At 42.2% G+C, this 23719-nt stretch overlaps 1 protein-coding gene across 3 annotated transcripts in view; it reads left to right on the plus strand.

Moving 5' to 3' along the window:
- The window catches only part of LOC120051191 (enhancer of polycomb homolog 1-like), an 86316-nt gene that overhangs the window by 15240 nt on the left and 47357 nt on the right, over nt 1–23719 (plus strand). For 2 of the 3 annotated variants that reach the window (XM_038997919.1, XM_038997920.1), the window contains exon 3: nt 19094–19253. In XM_038997919.1, coding sequence (XP_038853847.1) covers nt 19154–19253 — 100 coding nt within the window. In that variant the 5' untranslated portion in view covers nt 19094–19153. Of the gene's footprint in view, nt 1–5589; nt 6023–19093; nt 19254–23719 lie in introns of those variants that run through there. The other variant, XM_038997918.1, reaches the window with a different exon arrangement.

The following is a 23719-nucleotide window of genomic DNA, read 5'->3' on the forward strand; positions in this document are numbered from 1 at the left end:
CCCCAACGCTTTGCAGTACTTAGGTTATGCCACAAGAGGGCGACATTGACTAACTTATAGGTCGCCTAAAATGACAGTACACTGAGTTGTGGTTTGCTTTTCATATTTGGTTAGCAAATCATTTGGGGGGGTGCGTATATTTGTCCTGTTACACACATGTCAGTAAGACCAAGGAGCTGATCGTGAACTATAGGAGAAAGAGGGGAGAGCACATCTACGGGGCTGTTGTGAATAGGTTGAGAGCTTCAAGTTCCTTGGGGTTTACATCACTAAGGACTTAACATGGTCCACACACTCCTGCAGTCAAGAAGAGGGCACGGCAGTGTCGATTCCCCCTCAGGAGACTGAAAATATTTATGGACCCTTGGATCCTCAAAGTTCTACAGCTGCACCATCGAGAGCATCTTGACTGGCCGCATCACTGCTTGGTATGGCAAATGCACCGCCCTTGACCGCAAAGCGCTACAGAGGGTGGTGCGGACAGCCAAGTACATCACTGGGGCTGAGCTCCCTGCCATCCAGGATCTCTATATCAGGCGGTGTCAGAGGGCCTGAAAAATTGCAGAAGACTCCAGCCACGCAAGCCATAGACTGTTCACTCTGCTACTCTCCGGCAAACAGGTTCTGAGACAGCTTCTACCCCCAAGCCATAGGACTGCTAAATAGCCAGACTGGTGAATAGTCAATTAATGGTACCTGAACTATCTGCACTGACCCTACACACACCCACTAGACTATATTATATATCGCTATACAGACACACACACACACACTACATTGACACATTCACAGACACTACATACACACACGCATGCCAACAACACAAACACACATTACACACGCACACACTTTTTACACATCATTTGCAGCTGCTACTCTTTCTTATTTGACTTATCTGTCCTGATACCTAGTCACTTTACCCTGCCGTCATGTACATGTCTATCTCAAATACCTTGTACCTCTGCACATTGATCTGGTACTGGCATTCCCTTTTATATAGCTCCATTCTTGTATTTTATTTTATTCCTCTTGTGTTACCATTTTAATTTTAGACTCTGTATTGTTGGGAAGGGCTCTTAAGCAATCATTTCACGGCAAGGTCTACACCAGTTTTATTAGGCGCATCTGACAAATACAATTAGATTTCTTGCCTAACCCAACTTCCCCTGAGACACCCGCAGGGAGTGAGGTCACGGCCAGGGTCATCATTTCTCACACCAGTCTGCTGCACTTGTATTCAACTACTCAAGTAGCCCATCTAGAGTTTGTGCATCCCTTGTAACGTATAGAAACATTTTTGGTTTCTTTTACAGTTAAAATGAGTTACACTACATGACCAAGTATTTGGACCCCTGCTCGTCGAAAAACTAATTAAAAAATCATAGGCATTAATATGGAGTTGGTCCCCCCCCTTTGCTGCTATAACAGCCTCCACTCTTCTGGGAAGGCTTTCCACTAGATGTTGGGACATTTGCTGCAGGGACTAACTTCCATTCAGCCATTAGCATTAGTGAGGTTGGGCACTGATGTCGGGCGATTTGGTCTGGCTTGCGTCGGCGTTCCAATTCATCCCAAAGGTGTAAGATAGGGTTGAGGTCAGGGCTCTGTGTAGGCCAGTCAAGTAATTTCACACCGATCTCGACAAACCATTTCTATATGGACCTCACTTTGTGCACATGGGCATTGTCATGCTAAAACAGGAAAGGGCCTTCCACAAACTGTTGCCACAAAGTTGGAAGCACATAATCGCCTAGATAGAATGTCATTGTATGCTGTAGCGTTACGATTTCCCTTCACTAGAACTAAGGGGCCAAGCCCGAACTATATAAAAATAAAACGACCCAGCCCATTATTCCTCCTCCCAACTTTACAGTTGGCACTTTGCATTGGGGCAGGTACCGTTCTCTTGGCAATCACCAAACACAGATTTGGCTGTCGGACTGCCAGATGGTGAGCATGATTCATCACTCCAGAGAATGCGTTTCCACTGCTCCAGAGTCCAATGGCGGCAAGCTTTACACCACACCAGCCAACTCTTGGCATTGCGTATGGTGATCTTAGGCTTGTGTGCGGCTGCTCAGTCATGGAAACCAAGTTCGTGAAACTGAAGACAAACAGTTATTTTGCTGACGTTGCTTCCACAGGCAGTTTGGAACTCTGTAGTGACTGTTGCAATTGAGAACAGACTATTTTTACACGCTTCAGCGGCCCCGGTCTGTGAGCTTGTGTGGCCTACCACTTCGCGGCTAAGCCGTTGTTGCTCCTAGACATTTCCACTTCACATTAACAGCACTTAGTTGACCAGGGCAGCTCTAGCAGCGCAGAAATTTGATGAACTGACTTGATAGCCAGACTGGCTATTTGATCTGACCATAATTCTATCCTCCTGATAACTGCTTACAAGCAAAAAATTCAAGCAAGAAGCACCAATGACTCGATCAATAAAAAAAAAAAGTGGTCAGATGAAAAGCAACAGGACTGTTTTGCTAGCACAGACTGGAATATGTTCCGGGATTCTTCCGATGGCATTGAGGAGTACACCACATCAGACACTGGCTTCATCAATATGTGCATTGACGATGTCGTCCCCACAGAGACCGTACGTACATATCCCAACCAGAAGCCATGGATTACAGCCAACATCTGCACTGAGCTAAAGGCTCGAGCTGCTGCTTTCAGGGAGCGGGACTCTAACCTGGAAGCTTACAAGAAATCCTGCAATGCCCTCCGACGAATCATCAAACAGGCAAAGCGTCAACACAGGACTAAGATCGAATCATACTACACCGGCTCCGACGGATGTGGCAGGGCTTGCCAACTATTACAGACTACAAAGGGAAGCACAGCCGAGAGCTGCCCAGTGACACGAGCCTACCAGACGAGCTAAATTACTTCGGTGCTCGCTTCGAGGCAAGTAACACTGAAACATGCATGAGAGCATCAGCTGTTCCAGACGACTGTGTGATCACGCTCTCCGCAGCAAGACCTTTTAAACAGGTCAGCATTCACGAGGCAACAGGGCCAGACAGATTACCAGGACGTGTACTAAGAGCATGCGCTTTCCAACTGGCAAGTGTCTTCACTGACATTTTCAACCCCTCCCTGCCAGTCCAACATGTTGCAAGCAGACCACCATTGTCCCTATGCCAAATAATACTAAGGTAACCTACCTAAAATGACTACCAAGCCGTAGCACTCGCGTCTGTAGCCATGAAATGCTTTGAAAGGCTGGTCATGGCTCACATCAACACCATTATCCCAGAAACCCTAGACCCGCTCCAACTTGCATACCGCCCTAACAGATCCACAGATGATGCAATCTCTATTGCACTCAACACTGCCCTTTCACACCTGGACAAAAGGAACACCTATGTGAGAATGCTATTCATTGACTACAGCTCAGCGTTCAACACCATAGTGCCCTCAAAGCTCATCACTAAGCAAAGGACCCTGGGACTAAAAACCTCCCTCTGCAACTGGATCCTGGACTTCCTGACGGGCCGCCCCCAGGTAATAAGGGTAGGCAACACGTCTGCCACGCTGATCCTCAACACGGGGGCCCCTCAGGGGTGTGTGCTCAGGCCCCTCCTGTACTCCCTGTTCACTCATGACTGCATGGCCAGGCACGACTCCAACACCATCAAGTTTGCTGATGACACAACAGTGGTAGGCCTGATCACTGACAACAATGAGACGGCCTATAGGGAGGTCAGAGAACTGGCATTGTGCCAGGACAACAACCTCTCCCTCAATGTGAGCAAGACTAAGGAGCTGATTGTGGACTACAGGAAGAGGGGGGGGGTAGAACAGGCTCCCATTAACATTGACAGGGCTGTAGTGGAGAAGGTTGAGTTTCAAGTTCCTTGGTGTCCACATCACCAACAGACTATCATGGTCCAAACATACCAAGACAGTCGTGAAGAGGGTACGACAAAACCTTTTTCCCCTCAGGAGACTGGACAGATTTGGCATAGGTCCCCAGATCCTCAAAAAGTTCTACAGCTGCACCATTGAGAGCATCCTGACCGGTTGCATCACCTCCTGGTATGGCAACTGCTCGGCATCTGACCGTAAGGCGCCACAGAGGGTAGTGCGTACGGCCCAGTACATCACTGGGGCCAAGCTTCCTGCCATCCAGGACCAAGTTAATAGGCAGTGTCAGAGGAATGCCCGTAAAATTGTGATTGACTCCAGTCACCCAAGTTATAGACTGTTTTCTCTGCTACCGCATGGCAAATCGCCACCGGACAATTTACATTGACCCCCCCCCCAGTACCCTCGCACACTGACTCGGTTCCTGTGCTCCCTGTATATAGCCTCGTTATTCTTATTGTGTTACTTTTTATTTCAGTCTACTTGGTAAATATTTTCTTCTTGAACTGCACTGTTGGTTAAGGGCTTGTAAGTAAGCATTTCACGGTAAAGTCTACACTTGTTGTATGCGGCGCATGTGACAAATAGTTTGATTTGACAGGGAACGGTTGATTGTCAAGGGCAATGAATTCCATTATCTTGCCGTTAATGGATTTCGCCTTTTGAGTTGTCTCGCTGAAATGTTCTTACTCTTTCAAATGACTGCTAGACTTGTTGACTGCTCGATCCACACAGCAGACATTGGTCTAGGTTAGGAATGCTGTGTGGCACGTGTAGCGCTAGATTTTTTTTGTGGTTCATTACGTCATGTACCTACGTTATATAGGTATGCATGTCAGCTTTGACATCGGTTTTGCACATCGTTGTTAAACTAGACATCGGGCCGATGTTGGCATTTTTAGCTAATATCGTACAATTCTGATGTGCTTGCCGATGTATCGGGCATCCCTTGTGGGAACTCTTCAAGACTGTTGGAAAAGCATTCAATATGAAGCTGGTTGATAGGATGCCAAGAATGTGCAAAGCTGTCATCAAGGCAAAGGGTGGCTTCTTTGAAGAATCTCACATATAATAAATATATTTTGATTTGTTTAACACGTTTTTGGTTACTACATGAGTCCATATGTGTTATTTCATAGTTTTGATGTCTTCACTTTTATTCTACAATGTGATATAAAGAAAAACCCTTGTAGGTGTGTCAACTTTTGACTGGTAAGGTGTATTGTATTGCATTTTTTTTTCTCATACACGTTTGTGCAAAATATGAATTATCACTGCAGGGCTGTCTGTTTCTGTACTGTTGAGTAAAAAGTACATTAGTACTGCAAGTGATTTCGTTCCCCGGTATCGCACACTGGTGTGCAGCTGCCTATCCTAATATGTGAATATCAGTCCGTTTCTACAGAGGGAGCGTGAGTACTCGCCTTTCACCAGGTTTCCACTAGTTACCACAGCCACAGTCAAAATTGACTATCGTAAAAGTTCATGAAAACAAATGTTTTTTGTGTCATAATTTAAGTTTAGGAGTGTGGTTTAGTTTTTAAAATCACATTTTAAGAAGAAATTGTATGAATACGCGGGGTTTGACTTTCTGGCTGTGGTAACTAGTGATATCCCTTCCCCCAGTGTTCCCGCCCCTCGGGGCTCCGCGAGCACGCATGCGCGCAATACTGTAAGGGAATGGCTGTTGTGTGATCGGGGGTTGGGCCGCCAGGAGCGAAGGGACAGCTGCAAGAATTTGTAATGTCCGCCATGTTGGCTATGGCGTATTGAACCAGGGAGGGAGAGCGGAGCCTCGGAAAAAAAGAGACCGACAGTAATCGACCAAAATCCGGGCCTTCCCGGCTCCCGTTCGCATCGCCGTATACCTGCCCTGCTACCAAGCGAACGGTTGACTTCTGATGAACATCACAGATCCATCCATGAGAACTCAAACCAGTACGGCTGTGAACATTATTAGATCGATAGATTTATGCTGCATCTTACATTATAAAAAATGAGTAAATTGTCGTTTCGGGCACGGGCGCTGGACGCTACCAAGCTTCTACCCGTTTTCCGCTGCGAGGACTTGCCTGACCTGCACGAATATGCCTCTATCAATCGGGCAGTGCCGCAAATGCCAACTGGGATGGAGAAAGAGGAGGAATCGGTATGTTTTATTATCGCTGTCAGATTCATATTTGAGATGTTTGCACTATGTTCACAATATGGGGGTCGCCCCTATCTTTCCTGCGCAAGTTTGCACAAAATGGCGGCCGTGTCGGTTTTCTGTGAAGTGTACATTGCGACGAAATGTGCGTGTAACACCGACATTACACCGTCAATATTATCCCAGTCGTGTATTGTTTCGAATTTAGGTTAGTAAGCCGTGTTGTATCCACTTATTTCACTTGGATTTACATTGGAAAGCACAAAGGGGTCACGTGATTCTTTTCACATCCGCCATTTTGTTTACGTTGTCTTTGCCAAAAACACCGTTGGGGATGGGCTTTGAAGTGGTGCTCTTACCACGAACAAATACCAGGGGGAGACACTGAGTCGACATGTCCTTCCTATTCATGTTTTGAATGGGCTACACATTTGAACAGATCGGTAAAACAACAATCACACGCACGACGCTGTGCGACTGGCACTACCAGTCAATAACTGAACAGAAACGTGCATGTGTTATATGAAGCAAACTATAAGGCGCTGACACCTCTTGCCAGACTGCACAGGCTTTTTTCTAATACATAAGTGTGCACAAAAGCTATTTCTTAGCCAAGTGTCTCAAATTGACAGGAACATTGAGTCTGTTGGAATGTATACCATAGTCAAATTCTTTCAAGCGTGGACTACAACTGACAAATCTGCAATTTAGAAGCCAGACCAGGTATTCATAAAGCACCTCAGAGTAGGAGGCTGTAGTAAACTAGCTATGTAAGTAAAGAGCACCTGCCTAAGGGTAATGAAGCACATGATCTCCTGAATGTAATATAGCAGATCTGAGTGCTGATGTGGTGTGCATATTTTTTGCCTGTCGGGGCATGACGCAAAACAACCAAGTTCTGGGTTATAATCCAAAACAAACCCAGTAGCCAATTTTGAGCATTTTGGTGTAATGATTGACAATGTCTCTCTTAACTAGAGCCTCAGAGGGGGTCTCCTTCTGATCCCGGAGGGATGGGGGAGCAGTAGTGCAGTTAAATTAACTACCAGAAGAATACCGCTCTCTGTTATGTAACCTCCTGGAGTGACAGAGACGGAGTAGAGAGGCTGTTTTACTACAGGGGCTCAAGTGATATGCAGCATGGCTTCTTTGCTGTCTGACCCTCATCTATCCCAGTGGGAACTGGATGGAAAACCTGGACTGTTCTCTCTCTAGTGCATTACTTGTGTCTTACTGCACATCGGGTTAGTGGTCCAGAAGTTTTGGGACGCAGTCTTGGGGCTGGTTGACTGGGGCAGACTGAATGGATGAACTGCTAGCTAGCTTCCCCTGACCAGGTTGTTTTAAATCTGGAAAGCAAAACTCTGTGGCTGGCGGCCTATAGTGAAACCATATAGGAATCAACAGCATGCATATTTTATACATCTCAATGTTTTATGCAGTTTTTATGGAATGTTGGAAGTATTGTTTCCCCTCATGCTTTGCTCTAGGACTGGGGTAGGCAACCCTATTTTTGATTTAACCGACTTGGAAGACCAGGTGTGTTGAATTTTAGGCAATCACTGAACTGATCGATTAGCTCAGTTGGGCAGGTGTTGTCCCTAGTTTAAATCAAAATCACTCCAGGAACAGGGTTGCTTACCCCCTCTAAGAAATAGGAGACTGTTTGGCTTGACCTATAATGTCTTTTTCCTTGACTGTCCTCTAGCTCCATTAAGTCCAAATAGATTATTTTTGTCTTTTGTTGGATTTCTCTTTGCACAATTAAGCTACTTGGTTACTGAATGGTCTGTGCCAAACCTGTATGAGGTCTTGGATTTGTTTGATACTTTGTATCAAAGTATTGAGCGCTAAGCCAGGGGCTCTCAAAGTGGGGTCCATGAAGGTACTGAGTCCGCAGCCAGATCTCAAAATATTTTTTTTACTGATTAAACATATTTTGGCCAAAGGATCCTTTGAATAAGTTGAGGCTATAATACAATACAATGTGATATTATTAATCTACAACAGGGATGGGCTACTCCAGTCCTTGAGGGCCTGATTAGTGTAACCCTTTTGCCCCAGCTAACACACTTCAGTAATCAACTAATCATCTTCTGTTTAGAATGCTGTTTGGGGGGAGGGGGGCACAGCTCCAGTCCTCGGACTAGTTTCCCATCCCTGATCTACAATTGATCTTGTTAACCCTGCACGACATGGGCCTGGGAGGCTCACAGGAATATATTTTTATGGACTGTTCTCCACTTTTCAACTCAATATTTCTTGTTCACCCAAAATGTTTTTTTTTTTTACTTAAATGTATTGTAATTTAAAGTGACTGTCCAGTGAATCTCACTTTTAAAGTTAATATTCTACACTGCTCAAAAAAATAAAGGGAACACTTAAACAACATAATGTAACTCCAAGTCAATCACACTTCTGTGAAATCAAACTGTCCACTTAGGAAGCAACACTGATTGACAATAAATTTCACATGCTGTTGTGCAAATGGAATAGACAAAAGGTGGAAATTATAGGCAATTAGCAAGACACCCCCAATAAAGGAGTGGTTCTGCAGGTGGTGACCACAGACCACTTCTCAGTTCCTATGCTTCCTGGCTGATGTTTTGGTCACTTTTGAAGGCTGGCGGTGCTTTCACTCTAGTGGTAGCATGAGACGGAGTCTACAACCCACACAAGTGGCTCAGGTGTAGTGCAGCTCATCCAGGATGGCACATCAATGCGAGCTGTGGCAAGAAGGTTTGCTGTGTCTGTCAGCGTAGTGTCCAGAGCATGGAGGCGCTACCAGGAGACAGGCCAGTACATCAGGAGACGTAGAGGAGGCCGTGGGAGGGCAACAACCCAGCAGCAGGACCGCTACCTCTGCCTTTGTGCAAGGAGGAGCAGGTGGAGCACTGCCAGTGCCCTGCAAAATGACCTCCAGCAGGCCACAAATGTGCATGTGTCTGCTCAAACGGTCAGAAACAGACTCCATGAGGGTGGTATGAGGGCCCGACGTCCACAGGTGGGGGTTGTGCTTACAGCCCAACACCGTGCAGGACGTTTGGCATTTGCCAGAGAACACCAAGATTGGCAAATTCGCCACTGGCGCCCTGTGCTCTTCACAGATGAAAGCAGGTTCACACTGAGCACACGTGACAGTCTGGAGACGCCGTGGAGAACGTTCTGCTGCCTGCAACATCCTCCAGCATGTCCGGTTTGGCGGTGGGTCAGTCATGGTGTGGGGTGGCATTTCTTTGGGGGGCCGCACAGCCCTCCATGTGCTCGCCAGAGGTAGCCTGACTGCCATTAGGTACCGAGATGAGATCATCAGACCCCTTGTGAGACCATATGCTGGTGCGGTTGGCCCTGGGTTCCTCCTAATGCAAGACAATGCTAGACCTCATGTGGCTGGAGTGTGTCCGCAGTTCCTGCAAGAGGAAAGCATTGATGCTATGGACTGGCCCGCCCGTTCCCCAGACCTGAATCCAATTGAGCACATCTGGGACATCATGACTCGCTACATCCACCAACGCCACGTTGCACCACAGACTGTCCAGGATTTGGCGGATGCTTTAGTCCAGGTCTGGGAGGAGATCCCTCAGGAGACCATCCGCCACCTCATCGGGAGCATGCCCAGGCGTTGTAGGGAGGTCATACAGGCACGTGGAGGCCACACACACTACTGAGCCTCATTTTGACTTGTTTTAAGGACATTACATCAAAGTTGGATCAGCCTGTAGTGTGGTTTTCCACTCTAATTTTGAGTGTGACTCCAAATCCAGACCTCCATTGGTTGATAAATTTGATTTCCATTGATCATTTTTGTGTGATTTTGTTGTCAGCACATTCAACTATGTAAAGAAAAAAGTATTTAATAAGAATATTTCATTCATTCAGATCTAGGATGTGTTATTTTAGTGTTCCCTTTATTTTTTTGAGCAGTGTATTAACTCATACCCAAATAATGTTTACACATCCTATACCTGTATTTGTGGCCAAAGCATAAATTGCAGGAAATTAACTTCAAAACTGCAACATTCTCTCCAATGCCAAGAGGCGGGCCTTTAAAATGTTCCTTCCCAGGATCCGAGACTTAGTCCGTCCAGCAATTCACTGCTGAAGTCATGGTAAAACTCTTCATGCTATTTTTCTCACTCAAGTTGTTTTGAGGGCGTTCCTGATGAGTTTGCTGTAACAGAAAAGGGTTCCCGGACCCAAAAAGTTTGAGAATGCATGCGCTAAGCTGTGTCCCATGTAGTGAACAATTTCCAACCCCTGCCTGCCTCGCCCAGTTTGAGTTTTGTAATCCTCCAAGAGGAACATGAGTCAGACTTAGCCAGTGTTTCATAGTCTTCCACACTGACAATACACCTAGCCTAATAGCTAACATCCCTGCTGAAACCATACAGTACACCTAGCTAATGTCCCTGCTGAAATGTTGACATGCTGCATGATTTGAGTGCAGTGCTGTTGCATCTGCTACTTTACTAGAATTTACTATACACACTAGGCTACTAAAATTTCTCAATCAAAACAGAATCTGCACTAAGGCCGTAATTATAAAACTTGTAAAAAATATATTTATAAAAAAATATATACAAATTCTTGAATACTGAACTCAGTCTTGGAACAGGCCTGTGATGACCGTTTTAATTTAATTGAATATAAAGGAGAAAATTGGCCTGCTTCTACCTTTGATTACACAACTCTTACCTTTTAGCAGATGCCATTGTCTGACTGAACAGACTGGCTATGAGCTGTTGTTTGTGTCCCAAATGGCACCCTATTCCCTATATGCCTCGTCCAGTTTGGGGCAGCAGGTAGCCTAGTGGTTAAAGCGTTGGACTAGTTAACTGTAAGGTTGCAAGATCGAATCCCCAAGCTGACAAGGTACAAATCTGTCGTTCTGCCCCTGAACAAGGCAGTTAACCCACTGTTCCTAGGCCGTCACTGAAAATAAGTATTTGTTCTTAACTGACTTGCCTAGTAAAATAAAAAATATCAGGGCTGCCCAACCCTCTTCCTGGAGATCTACAGTTCTGTGGGTTTTCAGTCAACCCTAAATTAACACACCTGATTCTACTAATTAGCTGCTCAACAAGACCTAAACTAGCTGAATCAGCGATGCTAAGATCTCCAGGAAGAGGGTTGACATAATTTTCTGGAATTTTCCAAGCTGTTTAAGGGCACAGTCTACTTAAAAAATACTTGTGTCATGCACAAAGTAGATGTCCTAACTGACTTGCCAAAACTATAGTTTGTTAACAAGAAATTTGTGGAGTGGTTGAAAAATGAGTTTTAATGACTCCAACCTGTATGTAGTGTATGTAAACCTCTGACTTCAACTGTATATAGTACACTTATTTTGACTAGGGCCCAGGCAATCAGCTTGTCTAATGAACACCTGCTGGAGGCCACGCTTTTTTATTGGAGTCTACATCCTGTTCCTCAGGTGAACATTACATTGAGGGAAATGCATGTCTCTGTGAAAATAGGCTGCAAAACTTTCCCACCTGTGTTTCTGTTTTAGCCAAGGTGTCCTAGCTGTGTGTATCAGGTAGTCTAATGGTATCAGATGTTTCTGCTCTTGACATTGTCATGCCAAAACATGGAGTTGGCATTGAGTGAAAAGGAGTTGGCATGATGGCACAAATACTAGCACTGAGGCAAGTAAGCTGATGCTTGTAGCAAGGTTTCTGCATCATGGATTTTCATAACATCAGGGTCCTTTATTGTTTATCACCAACACTAAATGTTTCACCTGCCTTAGCTAATGCTGCTAGGCCTTAAGAAGGTAGGCTACCTGAGCTAAGGATAAACTAGCTGAATGATCTAATGTACGGTCCTTCTCCCTGCTGTGACTATTTTGTTCATTGGTTGTTATATTCACAGACATCCTTTATCACTACCATGTGCGTACCCATTAGTAGAGGAAGGTCCCCAACTTCACTAAGCTCAGTCAAGCAGCTGTGAGTAATTTTGCTATCGTCAGGTCAGCTGTGATTCAGGTTAGTGGGTCGCTGCCTGGCGTTCTCCAGAGGAGCGTGCAAAGGAGTCTGGCTCAGGCCTGCTTCCAATTGGTTCCTTATGCAAGTTTTCACCCTGCCCGGAGTTCAGCGGTGTGTGTGTTGCCTTAGGCCTCATGGGTGTGATTTGGCGCCATGCTGAGACCTTCAAAAACGGCTCATTGAGAGTTGAATTCTTTATTTACTGTATTTATGCTGTCATATTTGATATGAACATCCTGTCGGTGACATGGTCACATTACTAAAGCAACAGTCTATCCTTCCAATATGGTTGTCTGGAGTGTATTAATAAATTAATTGGTGAGTGCCGCAACGATTGCCAGGATTCAGCTGTGGGCCCACTGTGCCACCATCAGGAAAAATTGGACACATTGCGCAAAAATGAGCTACTTCTGTACTGTTTACCACACGTACCAAATATCAGAACAATACATTAAACAGGTTATCCAATAAATATTATGCTTATGAGGTATTTTGGACTATTTTCAAAGATGTTGACTTTAAAACGTCTTCTTCTCGACCGATTTGGCACCTAATTTGTTGTCTCATCTCTGTACCCATGTCTTAAATGCAACTTTTTCCAGGACTCTAGCGCAAACAGTATGGCTGATATGAGCCAATGAGTTTGCATGACTGTTTTTCATGTCTAACAGCGCCACCATGCGGCATAACTGAACCATACTTTACAGGTTAGCTAGGCTCATATCCCTGAGCATGTGCCAAATTTCATCACCTGGAATCAACAGATTAAGCTATATTAACATGGGTGCGTTATAGCGCCACTGTGGTTGATCAGATTGTGCTCGAATATGTTGAGTCTTCAGTGTTTGGAACGGTTACCAAGTTTTGTTACAATACGAATATCCGTGACTGATTTATGTGCCAGACCACGCCCACGTGAGTGCGTGTTGGTCAATAGCGGCCATGTTTTATGTACTAGTCTGGGAAATGTTGCGTTGGGAGAACTTTGTCCGTAGATGCCACAAGTGAAGTTTCAGAGGAGTAGCCTTTGAAGTGTAACTAAAAAAATAAATCATATTGTAATGGCTGGGGCAGACTTGTTTTTGGAGAGGGACCTATGTGCTGAATGTCATGACTAGGTCAAACTGGGTGAGGGGCATGACCTTACAAAGTTTCCATGTTAAATCGATTGTTATAGCACCACCATGTGGCCTTTTGGCATGGCATTGCATGAGAGGGTGTGGCCCTTCACCATCATGCCAGGTTGCACTCTCCTAATCTCACGAGAATTAGCATTTTAATTTGGCTTTATGGAAGAAGATGAATAATAATTAAGACAACTAATGCAATAGGGTTTCACAAGCTTAGCTGCTGAACCCCTAATAAGTATTTTCCGACATTATATATATATGATAATAAATAGGTCAGGATTGTTACACCTACATATTAAACATACATTTCTTTACATGATCATCAAAATATAGTGTGCTATAAGCACAGCACTTCATTCATTAATGATTAACATAAGTTTTTATTTTACCATTGAGTTCTTAAATAACAAGTTATTTATTCATGAATAGTATGCAGTTGGAATAGTATGCTTATGATTGTGTGATTTGTGTTTGTGTAGGCTCAATCATTATAATTTAACTTGAGTCGAAGTGCCTTTAAAGCTGCAATATGTAACTTTATGGATGACCAATTTCACAATTTTATTTTAGATCTGTCATTCTCATTGAAAGCAAGTTTAACCTGTTTGGGGTGCAGCCCGACACCGGTACACTTATGACAACATCCAGCTCAAGTGCAGGGCGCGAAATTCAAAATATATATTTTTTTAAATATTTAACTTTCACACATTAACAAGTCCAAGACACCAGATGAAAGGTACACATCTTGTGAATCAAGCCAACATGTCCGATTTTTAAAATGTTTTACAGGGAAGACACAATATGTAAATCTATTAGCTAACCACGTTAGCAAAAGACACCACTATTCTTACTCCATCAGTTTTTACTCCATCAGTAGCTATCACAAATTCGACCAAATAAAGATATAAATAGCCACTAACCAAGAAACAACTTCATCAGATGACAGTCTGATAACATATTTATTGTATAGCATATGTTTTGTTCGAAAAATGTGCATATTTCAGGTATAAATCATAGTTTACATTTCAGCTACAATCAGAAATTGCACCGAAAGCAGCCATAATATTTACAGACACCAACGTCAAATACCTAATTACTCATCATAAAACATTTCTGAAAAATACATAGTGTACAGCAATTGAAAGACAGGCATCTTGTGATTCCAGACAATATTTCCGATTTATTAAATGTTTTACAGCGAAAACAAAATGTAGCGTTATATTAGCGTAGCCACAATAGCCAGAAACACTTGGGCGCCCACGACCAGTTCACATGCACGACAGATATTAGAAATAGCATCATAAAAAGTTTCTTACTTTTGGTGATCTTCCGTCAGAATGTTGGACAAGGTGTCCTTTGTCCAGAACAGTCGTTGTTTGGATCTGGAACGGCAAATATCCCTCTTCATTTAGCATGGGCACTTGCCAAGTGGCACGGATCACTCCAACGTCAACAAAGTCAGAGAACGGAACACGGCAAAACTCCCGAAAAAATTTCAATAATCTGATTAAACTATATTGAAAAAACATACTTTACGATATGGTCACATGTATCAAAAAAAATCTAAGACGGAGATGTTAGTCGTCCATAACGAGAGAAAAACAGAAGGCAAATTCATGTCCTCTTTCGCGCGCTCCAGAAACAGGAAATGGACGGTCACGTCAAAGAGCTTTAATATTCCACCTCAGACCAAGATAAACACAATTTTTTCTCTCACCGCCTCTTGACAACCAGGGGAAGGTGTATGAAGTGTATGTAGACTCTTACGTATCACGCCCATATATAGGCATGAAGTTGAACAGAGCATCGATTTCTGACATTCCACTTCCTGGTCAGGAAGTGTGCTGCAGAATGACTTCTGTTTCACTCAGAGAAATAATTCAAACGGTTTTAGAAACTAGAGAGTGTTTTCTATCCAATAGCAATAATAATATGCATATTGTACGAGCAAGAATTGAGTACGAGGCCGTTTGAAATGGGCACGATTTAACTGGCTACTCAATACTGCCCCTTGCAGCCATAACTTAAGCGGTAGATCTGTTCTATGTGCTCTAATTCTATGCTTCCTGTCAAGTTTTGTTTTTGCTTTTACTTTCGGATTTCTACACCAGCTTCAAACTGCTGAAAATACAATATTTTTGATGATAAAATATATTTCGTAGTGGTTTACAGTTGAAGTTGGAAGTTTACGTACACTTAGGTTGGAGTCATTTAAACTCGTTTTACAACCACTCCACACATTTCTTGTTAACCTCTCTAGGGTTCGTGAGACGGTAGCGTCCCACCCACCTCTTCAACGGCCAGTGAAAGTGCAGGGCGCCAAAAATCAAAACAACAGAAATCCCATAATTAAAATTCCTCAAACATGCATGTATTTTACACCATTTTAAAGATACACTTGTAAATCCAGCCACAGTGTCCGATTTTCAAAAAGGCTTTACAACGAAAGCAAACCAAACGATTATGTTAGGTGAGTGCCTATTCACAGAATAACACAGCTATTTTTCCAGCCAAAGAGAGGAGTCACAAAAGCAGAAAGAGATAAAATTAATCACTAACCTTTGATGATCTTCATCAGATGACACTCATAGGACTTCATGTTACACAATACATGTATGTTTTGTTCGGTAAAGTTTATATTTATATCCAAAAATCTGAGTTTACATTGGCGCGTTATGTTCAGTAGTTCCAAAACATCCGGTGATTTTGCAGAGAGCCACATCAATTTACAGAAATACCCATAATAAACATTGATACAAAATACAACTGTTATTCATGGAATTTTAGATCCACTTCTCCTTAATGCAACCGCTGTCAGATTTCAAAAAAACGTTATGGAAAAAGCATAATCTGAGTACGGCGCTCAGAGCCCAAAACAGCCAAAAGAAATATCCGCCATGTTGCGCCGTCAACATTAGTTAGAAATAGCATTATAAATATTCACTTACCTTTGATCTTCATCAGAATGCACTCCCAGGAATCACAGTTCGACAAATGTTTGATTTGTTCCATAAAGTCCATCAATTATGTCCAAATAGCTTCTTTTGTTCAGGTCCAGTCGGAAGAAAAGTTCAAAAAGTTATATTACAGGTCGTAGAAACTTGTCAAACTAAGTATAGAATCAATCTTTAGGATGTGTTTTATCATAAATGTTCAATAATGTTCCAACCGGAGAATTCCATTGTCTGTAGAAAAGCAATGGAACGAGAGCTACCTCATGTGAAATGCGCGTGACTGAGAACGAGGCTGCTGCCAGACCCCTTAGTCAAACAGCTCTCATCCGGCCCCCTTTCACATGAGAAACCTGAAACAACGTTCTAAAGACACTTGACATCCAGTGGAAGCCTTAGGAAGTGTAAAATAACCCATATCCCACTGTGAATTCGATAGGGGCTGAGTTCAAAAACTACAAACCTCAGATTTCCCACTTCCTGTTTGGATTTTTTCTCCGGTTTTTGCCTGCCATATGAGTTCTGTTCTACTCACAGACATCATTCAAACAGTTTTAGAAACTTCAGAGTGTTTTCTATCCAATACTAATAATATACATATATTAGCATCTGGGACTGAGTAGGATTCAGTTTACTCTGGGCACGCTATTCATCCAAAAGTGAAAATGCTGCCCCCTATCCCAAAGAAGTTAAGCATACGTGGCAGCGACCACTGTAGAATGTTCACACATGTTTGTTGGTACCTGTGAAAAGGTTAAGCCCCCCCAGCAATTCAACATATAGGCTTACACCCCCGACTCTATCCAGCAGTAGGTCCAGTGTCCCCATCCGAGGTCACATTCACAGTACTCATCCAATTTTAATTCCCAATACGGGGGAAATCAATTCAGGGGAATTCGAGGTCAGACGTTCAGCATCTTCAGATCAACTCAAAACAATATCAGTACAGGTGAGTCTATAAACTTTGGGATACCTGTAAACGCACTCAAGTTCTCATTAGGTTGGTTGAGAAGCTAGAAACACACAGTTGGGCTGTCCCAGAGTAAAAAAAATATTGGTCAACCGAGTTTTTCGACCAATCGATTGGTAGAAAATGTAAAACATGTATTTTTCCATATACAGACACACCCTATATACTATGTTTGAATAAAATTAACTATGTTGGTTACTTTAGCCCTATTCGCACGGGACTAGTATTACTATAGAACATCGGTTATGTAATTATCACCCCAGCATGTCCGTTTTTCCAGTGGACGATTCGGGTGGGATTAGATTTACCCCTATAATATTTTTTCCCCCTCATTCAAAATGAACTGTTATGACGTGGCGCCTGGAGGCTCTTCTAGACGTGAAGACATTTCATCTAATTCATCTTTTAAAAGAGAAGTACGGCACTAGGAAAGTTGTGTGACAACAGTTCCTTCATCTGTAGGCTACGTGCATAGCACTTTCTTTTAAGCATCAATTTGTTCCCATGTGCTTATCCAAACTGGGTGCAGCACCTGTTAAACTTTAATATCACTCAAAACACAGGGATGACGATTCACACGGGATAAGTATTATCAGAGGACCTGAGAGTTTGCTGAAAAACAGTAGGTTTTTAGGGCTGGGATAACTTTCTTGCCAAGTAAAAATTACCAAGATGGCAGAGTCGGACAGTACAGAAATTACGGATGTGGCGATTTGTGCTTGTGCACAATTACATTAACTTATCTCCCCCAGTAAAATGTATCCCGTCCGAATAGGGCTTTTGTCTGATGCTTTAAACCGGTTGGATTAGAAAGCTCACCTAGAACGTCCAGTTTCGATTGACGCAACAGTCAGCGTTTGAGCTAGCCACACATTTTTTCCCAGAACCATTTTGCACAAACACAGTCCTTACAAAGTTATGTCCTGAATGTGACAAGTTTATTTTGGAATGCAATGTTAAGACATTCACAGAAATAGCAACAGCATACATAATCATCCAAACCAGAAAATGTGGACTACATTCGTTCTAGCGCTAACTGAGGCGAGATTGACGTAACGCAAGCATATTTAGAAAACTCTAGGCTGACAGAGACCACAATATGAATTAGCTAATAGCAATTACTATTTATAATACTTCACGGGTGGGCTCAACATTGATCGAAATATTTGAGTAAAACACTTCCTAGAAATGTTTAAGTAATCCATCGATGGGTAGTTTGTCTGTGCCGCCATGTTTGTTTTTCGCGTCAATCAAAGATACTAAGAGACAAGATTAGTTTGGTGTGTTTACAGTATGCATCTTGAAGGGGGTGTGTGTCGTCTACGATCTGTTACTTACCTTCATTCACTTCCGGAAGTTTACTTGAAAGATGAGTGAACTATTCCTTGACCTCAATACATTTTTGGTCTGACAGACGTTTACGTGACACCCAGAATGCATTGTATAATGTCAACAAACATGGCGCCACACATAGCTGGCAAATAGCTTAGCATTAGCTCATTATAATTAGTACGACCTTCAAAAAAGTATTTTACACACGTCATAGGTGTCCATTACAATTTATGCAATAATCAGAATGCATTATCTGTCACCAGTACATGAAAAGGTGAATAAAACTGTACATACATACATATTTCATGCTACAGTAGAAACGACAACACGATATACAGAAGATAAGGCACTTACTTTGATAGGAATGCACATATCCACACACAGTTGTTATTTGTAAGGTAAACAATGGAGGCAATGTGAGCGCCAGCCAGAAAATAAACGTAAAATGCATGTTGTTTCCTACATTTTATTTGTGTGATTCTACTTAGGCGCACATTATGTACTCATTGTAAAAAATGACGCAGGTCACAAAAATGAAATTAAGCAGTTATACCCCATTATTACTTACTGTTAATCATTGTTTTTGAAACATTAGAAAGTGTGCTCAGTTAGATTTTTGGTGTAATTACGTATCATTTATTTTTTAACTGCCACAGTTGTAGTGTAGGCCTACTGACCTTTACCTTCCTCCCCCACAGGAGCACCATCTACAGCGGGCTATCTCGGCACAGCAGGTGTATGGGGAGAAACGGGACAACATGGTCATCCCCGTCCCCGAAGCAGGGAGCAACATCGCCTACTACGAGTCCCTCTACCCTGGGGACTTCAAGATGCCAAAGCAGCTCATTCACATACAACGTAAGGAGAATTACTGTTCATGTAGCCTGTTTGTCAGCGGTCTTTGTTTTTCTGTTGTCTCTTTGGTCAGTCGGCAGATGTTTGTTTTTCTTCTCTTGAGTGTGCCTTGCGTGTGTGCACATACTGCAGTTTGTGTTCATGCTGCTCTGTGTTTGCAGTGCATGTGTGCTCTGTCTGGGGTATGTTTAAAGCCCCAGTGCAATCCAAAATGTGGTGTTGCTGTGTTATATATATTTCCACACTAAGGTTGGAGTAATACTGTGAAAATTATGGAAATGCAGTTTTAGTTTAAGAGTAGTTTCAAAAGACCCCGAAATTTGTCTGTTTTGGTGGGATTGAGTTTTGGCCTTCCATGTTGACATCACCATGCGGTAAATGAGTTAGGTGCAATACATCAATAAGATAGCCTTTATTGGCAGAGAGGATTGAAACGCTATTTTTTTTCAGTTTTCCCCTTCCCACTCAGACCACTACCAGACAGTCGTAGTACAATTCTTGTTTGAGAAATTGCCCTTTGCTAAGAACCTGTTTTTTTGTTTCTGTTTTCAATAGAAATTGTCAAAATCACAGTAAGGTACTTAATTGTTACCCAGAAAGAATTTGACATTGAGATTAAATTGGCTGCATTGGACCTTTAAGTGATTGTCAGCCCCTGGTGTTTCTCTAATAGCAGCAGTGTGATCCAGAGGTGTTCTGTGGTCTGAAAGCATTTGAGCACACTTGCACAGTGAGAGAAGGCACAGATGGAAAGGTAAAGGGGCACAGGCTAGGCAGGGGGTGTGGGACACTGAATAGTCTAAGCCCAGGGGACCCCCTCTCAGCCCCAGCTCACAAACACTCCTGTCAGCTCAGTTTTTTTCTAAGGGGCTTTCATGTCGAACCAAAGGCAAAGGGAGGGCAGGGTTTTTGCAAGCTTAGTGTATTTCTGGAGTTCGCCGCATTAAGCTGCTGATTGTGATCTGCGCTAAATATAGAGACGTGTGTTTTTACCAGAGTTCCCATGGTCATCTTTCTGTAACCCATATTCACTATTAAGTACACTGTTTGTCTAGGGCCCTGGTGATCTGGTAAAAAGTAGTGCACTATATAGGGAATTTGGTGCCATTTGGGAAGCACTACCACTTGGGAAATGTTACAACATGTATTTGTGCTAAAAGGCAGGAGTATGGTGGACTGAAGATGGCGGTGCAGAATGCCTCAGAAGTCGCAAAACATCCTTTGATTTTGCAGAGAGCCACATCAATTTACAGGAATACTCATAATAAACATTGCTAAAAGATAAAACTGTTATGCATGGGATTTTGGATGCACTTCTCCTTAATGCAACCGCTGTGTCAGATTTCAAAAAAGCTTTACGAAAACAGCAAACCATGCAATAATCTGAGTTGGCGCTCAGAGCCCAATCAAGACACAAATATAGCCGCCATATTATGCAGTCAACAGAAGTCAGAAGTAACAATATAAACATTCACTTACCTTTGATCTTCATCAGAATGCACTCCCAGGAATCCCAGTTCCACAATAAATGTTCGTTTTGTTCGATAATGTCCATCATTTATGTCCAAATTCCTCCTTGTTGTTCTAGTGTTCAGTACACTTTCCAAACTCACAACGCGCGGGCAGGTATAGCGGAAAGTACGGACGAAAAGTTAAAGTTATATTACAGTCCGTAAAAACATGACAAACAAAGTATTGAATCAATCTTTAGGATGTTTTTAACATAATTCTTCAATAATGTTCCAACCGGAGTATTCCTGTGTCTTCAGAATTGCGATGGCACAGAGTTCGCTCTCACGTGAACGCGCATGGTCAGAGCATGGTCACTTCATGGCAGACCTGACTCATTCCTCTCTCCTTCGGCCCCACTAAACAGTAGAGGCATCAGACAAGGTTCTAACGACTGTTGACATCTAGTGGAAGCCTTGGGAAGTGCAACATTACCAATAACCCACTGTATCTTCAATAGGAGCTGAGTTGAAAATCGACCAACCTCAGATTTCTCACTTCCAGGTTGGATTTTTTCTCAGGTTTTTGCCTGCCTGATGAGTTCTGTTATACTCACAGACATCATTCAAACAGTTTTAGAAACTTCAGAGTGTTTTCTATCCAAATATACTAATAATATGCATATTCTAGCTTTTATGGCTTTGTAGCAGGCCGTTTACTCTGGGCATGCTTTTCATCCGGATGTGAAAATACTGCCCCCTACCCCAAAGAAGTTAACACAGACAGAATGAAAAACCAAACTCTAAAAGAAAACGAATAGACTCTAAGACTGACATGGATGACCGTAAATAATAAAATGGGTAAAATCCCCAAAATCCAACAGTTTATAAGTAAACTATAAATTCACTATTCTAGTTAGGGAAATTTGTTAAGTAATTCATTCTATTTTTTCCGTAAACTATTTATAAATATTCTGAACAAAGAATATATAAATGCAACATACAATTTCATAGCTTTTACTGAGTTACAGTTCGTATAAGGAAATCAGTCAATTGTAATGAAGTAATCTATGGATTCCACATGGCTGGGAATACAGATATGCATCTGTTAGTCACAGATGCATAAAAAATACAAATAAATAAAGTAGTGGCGTGGATCACAAAACCAGTCACTATCTGGTGTGACCACCATTTGCCTCGCGCAGCGCGTCATCTCCTTTGCATAGAGTTGATCAGGCTGTTGATTGTGGCCTGTGATTGGACATACTGCCAAATTCTCTAAAATGACGGAGGCTTATGGTAGAGAAATTAACATTCAATTATCTGGCTACAGCTCTGATGGACATTACTGCAATCAGCATGCCAGTTGTTCGCTGTGGCATTGCGTTTTGACAAAACCGCACATTTTAAAACTGTATTTTATTGTCCCCAGCACAAGATGCATCTGTGTAATGATTGTGCTGTTGATTCAGCTTCTTGATATACCACCCTGTTAGGTGGATAGATTATCTTGGCAAATAAGAAATGCACACTAACAGGGATGTAAACAAATTTGTGCACAATTTGAGACGCTTTTTGCACGTATGGAAAATGTCAGGGATTTTTTTCCCTAGCTCATTAAACATGGGACCAACACTTTACATGTTGTGTTGTATATTTTTCTTCAGTGTAGAAAGCTGGCCAAATTAGTAAAGATTTTGCTACCATGGAAAGGACCATACCTGTATATTTGTGGGAAAATCACCCTCATTCATTCTTTAGTCATATCCTAGTTTACCTATTTACTTATGGCCCTGCCACGCCTGACAACTTTTTTTTATTAATTACATGAGCACAAAATATTCAGCTTTATTTGGAACTGCAAGCCAGACAAAATTGAAACGGGCCTATGTGCCTTCAGAAAGTATTCATACCCCTTGACGTATTCCACATTTTGTTCCAGCCTGAATTAAAAATTGATTATAAATACTGACTTGTTTTTTTCTTCTCACCAATTTACAAACACTACCCCATAATGACAATGTAAAAACCTTTTTTTAGACATCTTTGCAAACATATTGAAAATGAAATATGGATATCTAATTTACATAATTATTCATACCCCTGAGTAAGTACTAATCAAATCAAACTTTTATTAGTCACTTATACATGGTTAGCAGATATTAATGCGAGTGTAGCGAAATGCTTGTGCTTCTAGTTCCGACAGTGCAGTAATATCTAACAAGTAATCTAACAATTCCCCAACTACCGAATACACACATCTAAAGGGATGAATGAGAATATGTACATGGGTGAGCCATGGCCGAGGCGGCATAGGCAAGGTCCAGTAGATGGTATAAAATACACTATATGGGTCAAAGACGTATAAGGTTTTCAAAGTAGCAAAAAAATAAGTGTGTCACCTATGCCCTTATATTAGTTATATTCAAGAAGGAAGCCAATAATTCATTATTGTGACTCATAACACAGTGTTTAAAAAGATATATATATAATAATTATGGCATTTTTTTTGTAATCACAAGGTTATTATATCCATGCTTGGCAGAACTACCCAGAAAAAATGACATTTTATTTTGAGTACCACATACAGTTGAAGTCGGAAGTTTACATACACCTTAGCCAAATACATTTAATCTCAGTTTTTCACAGTTCCTGACATTTAATCCTAGTAAATATTCCCTGTCTTAGGTCAGTTAGGATCACCACTTTATTTTAACCTCTTTTGGGTACGTGAGCCGTTAGCGTCCCACCTCTTCAACAGCCAATGAAAGTGCTGGGCGCCAAATTCAGGTTTAAAAATTAACTTCTTGTGAATCCAACCACGGTGTCAGATTTTTAAAATGCTTTACGGCGAAAGCATACCTTACGATTATTTGAGAACATAGCCCAGCAGACAAATCATTACAAACAGTCACCAGCCAAGTAGAAGAGTTACACAAGTCAGAAATAGAGAGAAAATTAATCCCTTACCTTTGATCTTCATATGGTTGCACTCAGCAGACATTCATTTACTCAATAAAT

This window comes from Salvelinus namaycush, chromosome 7 (genome assembly GCF_016432855.1).
Source record: "Salvelinus namaycush isolate Seneca chromosome 7, SaNama_1.0, whole genome shotgun sequence".
NCBI lineage: Eukaryota > Metazoa > Chordata > Actinopteri > Salmoniformes > Salmonidae > Salvelinus > Salvelinus namaycush.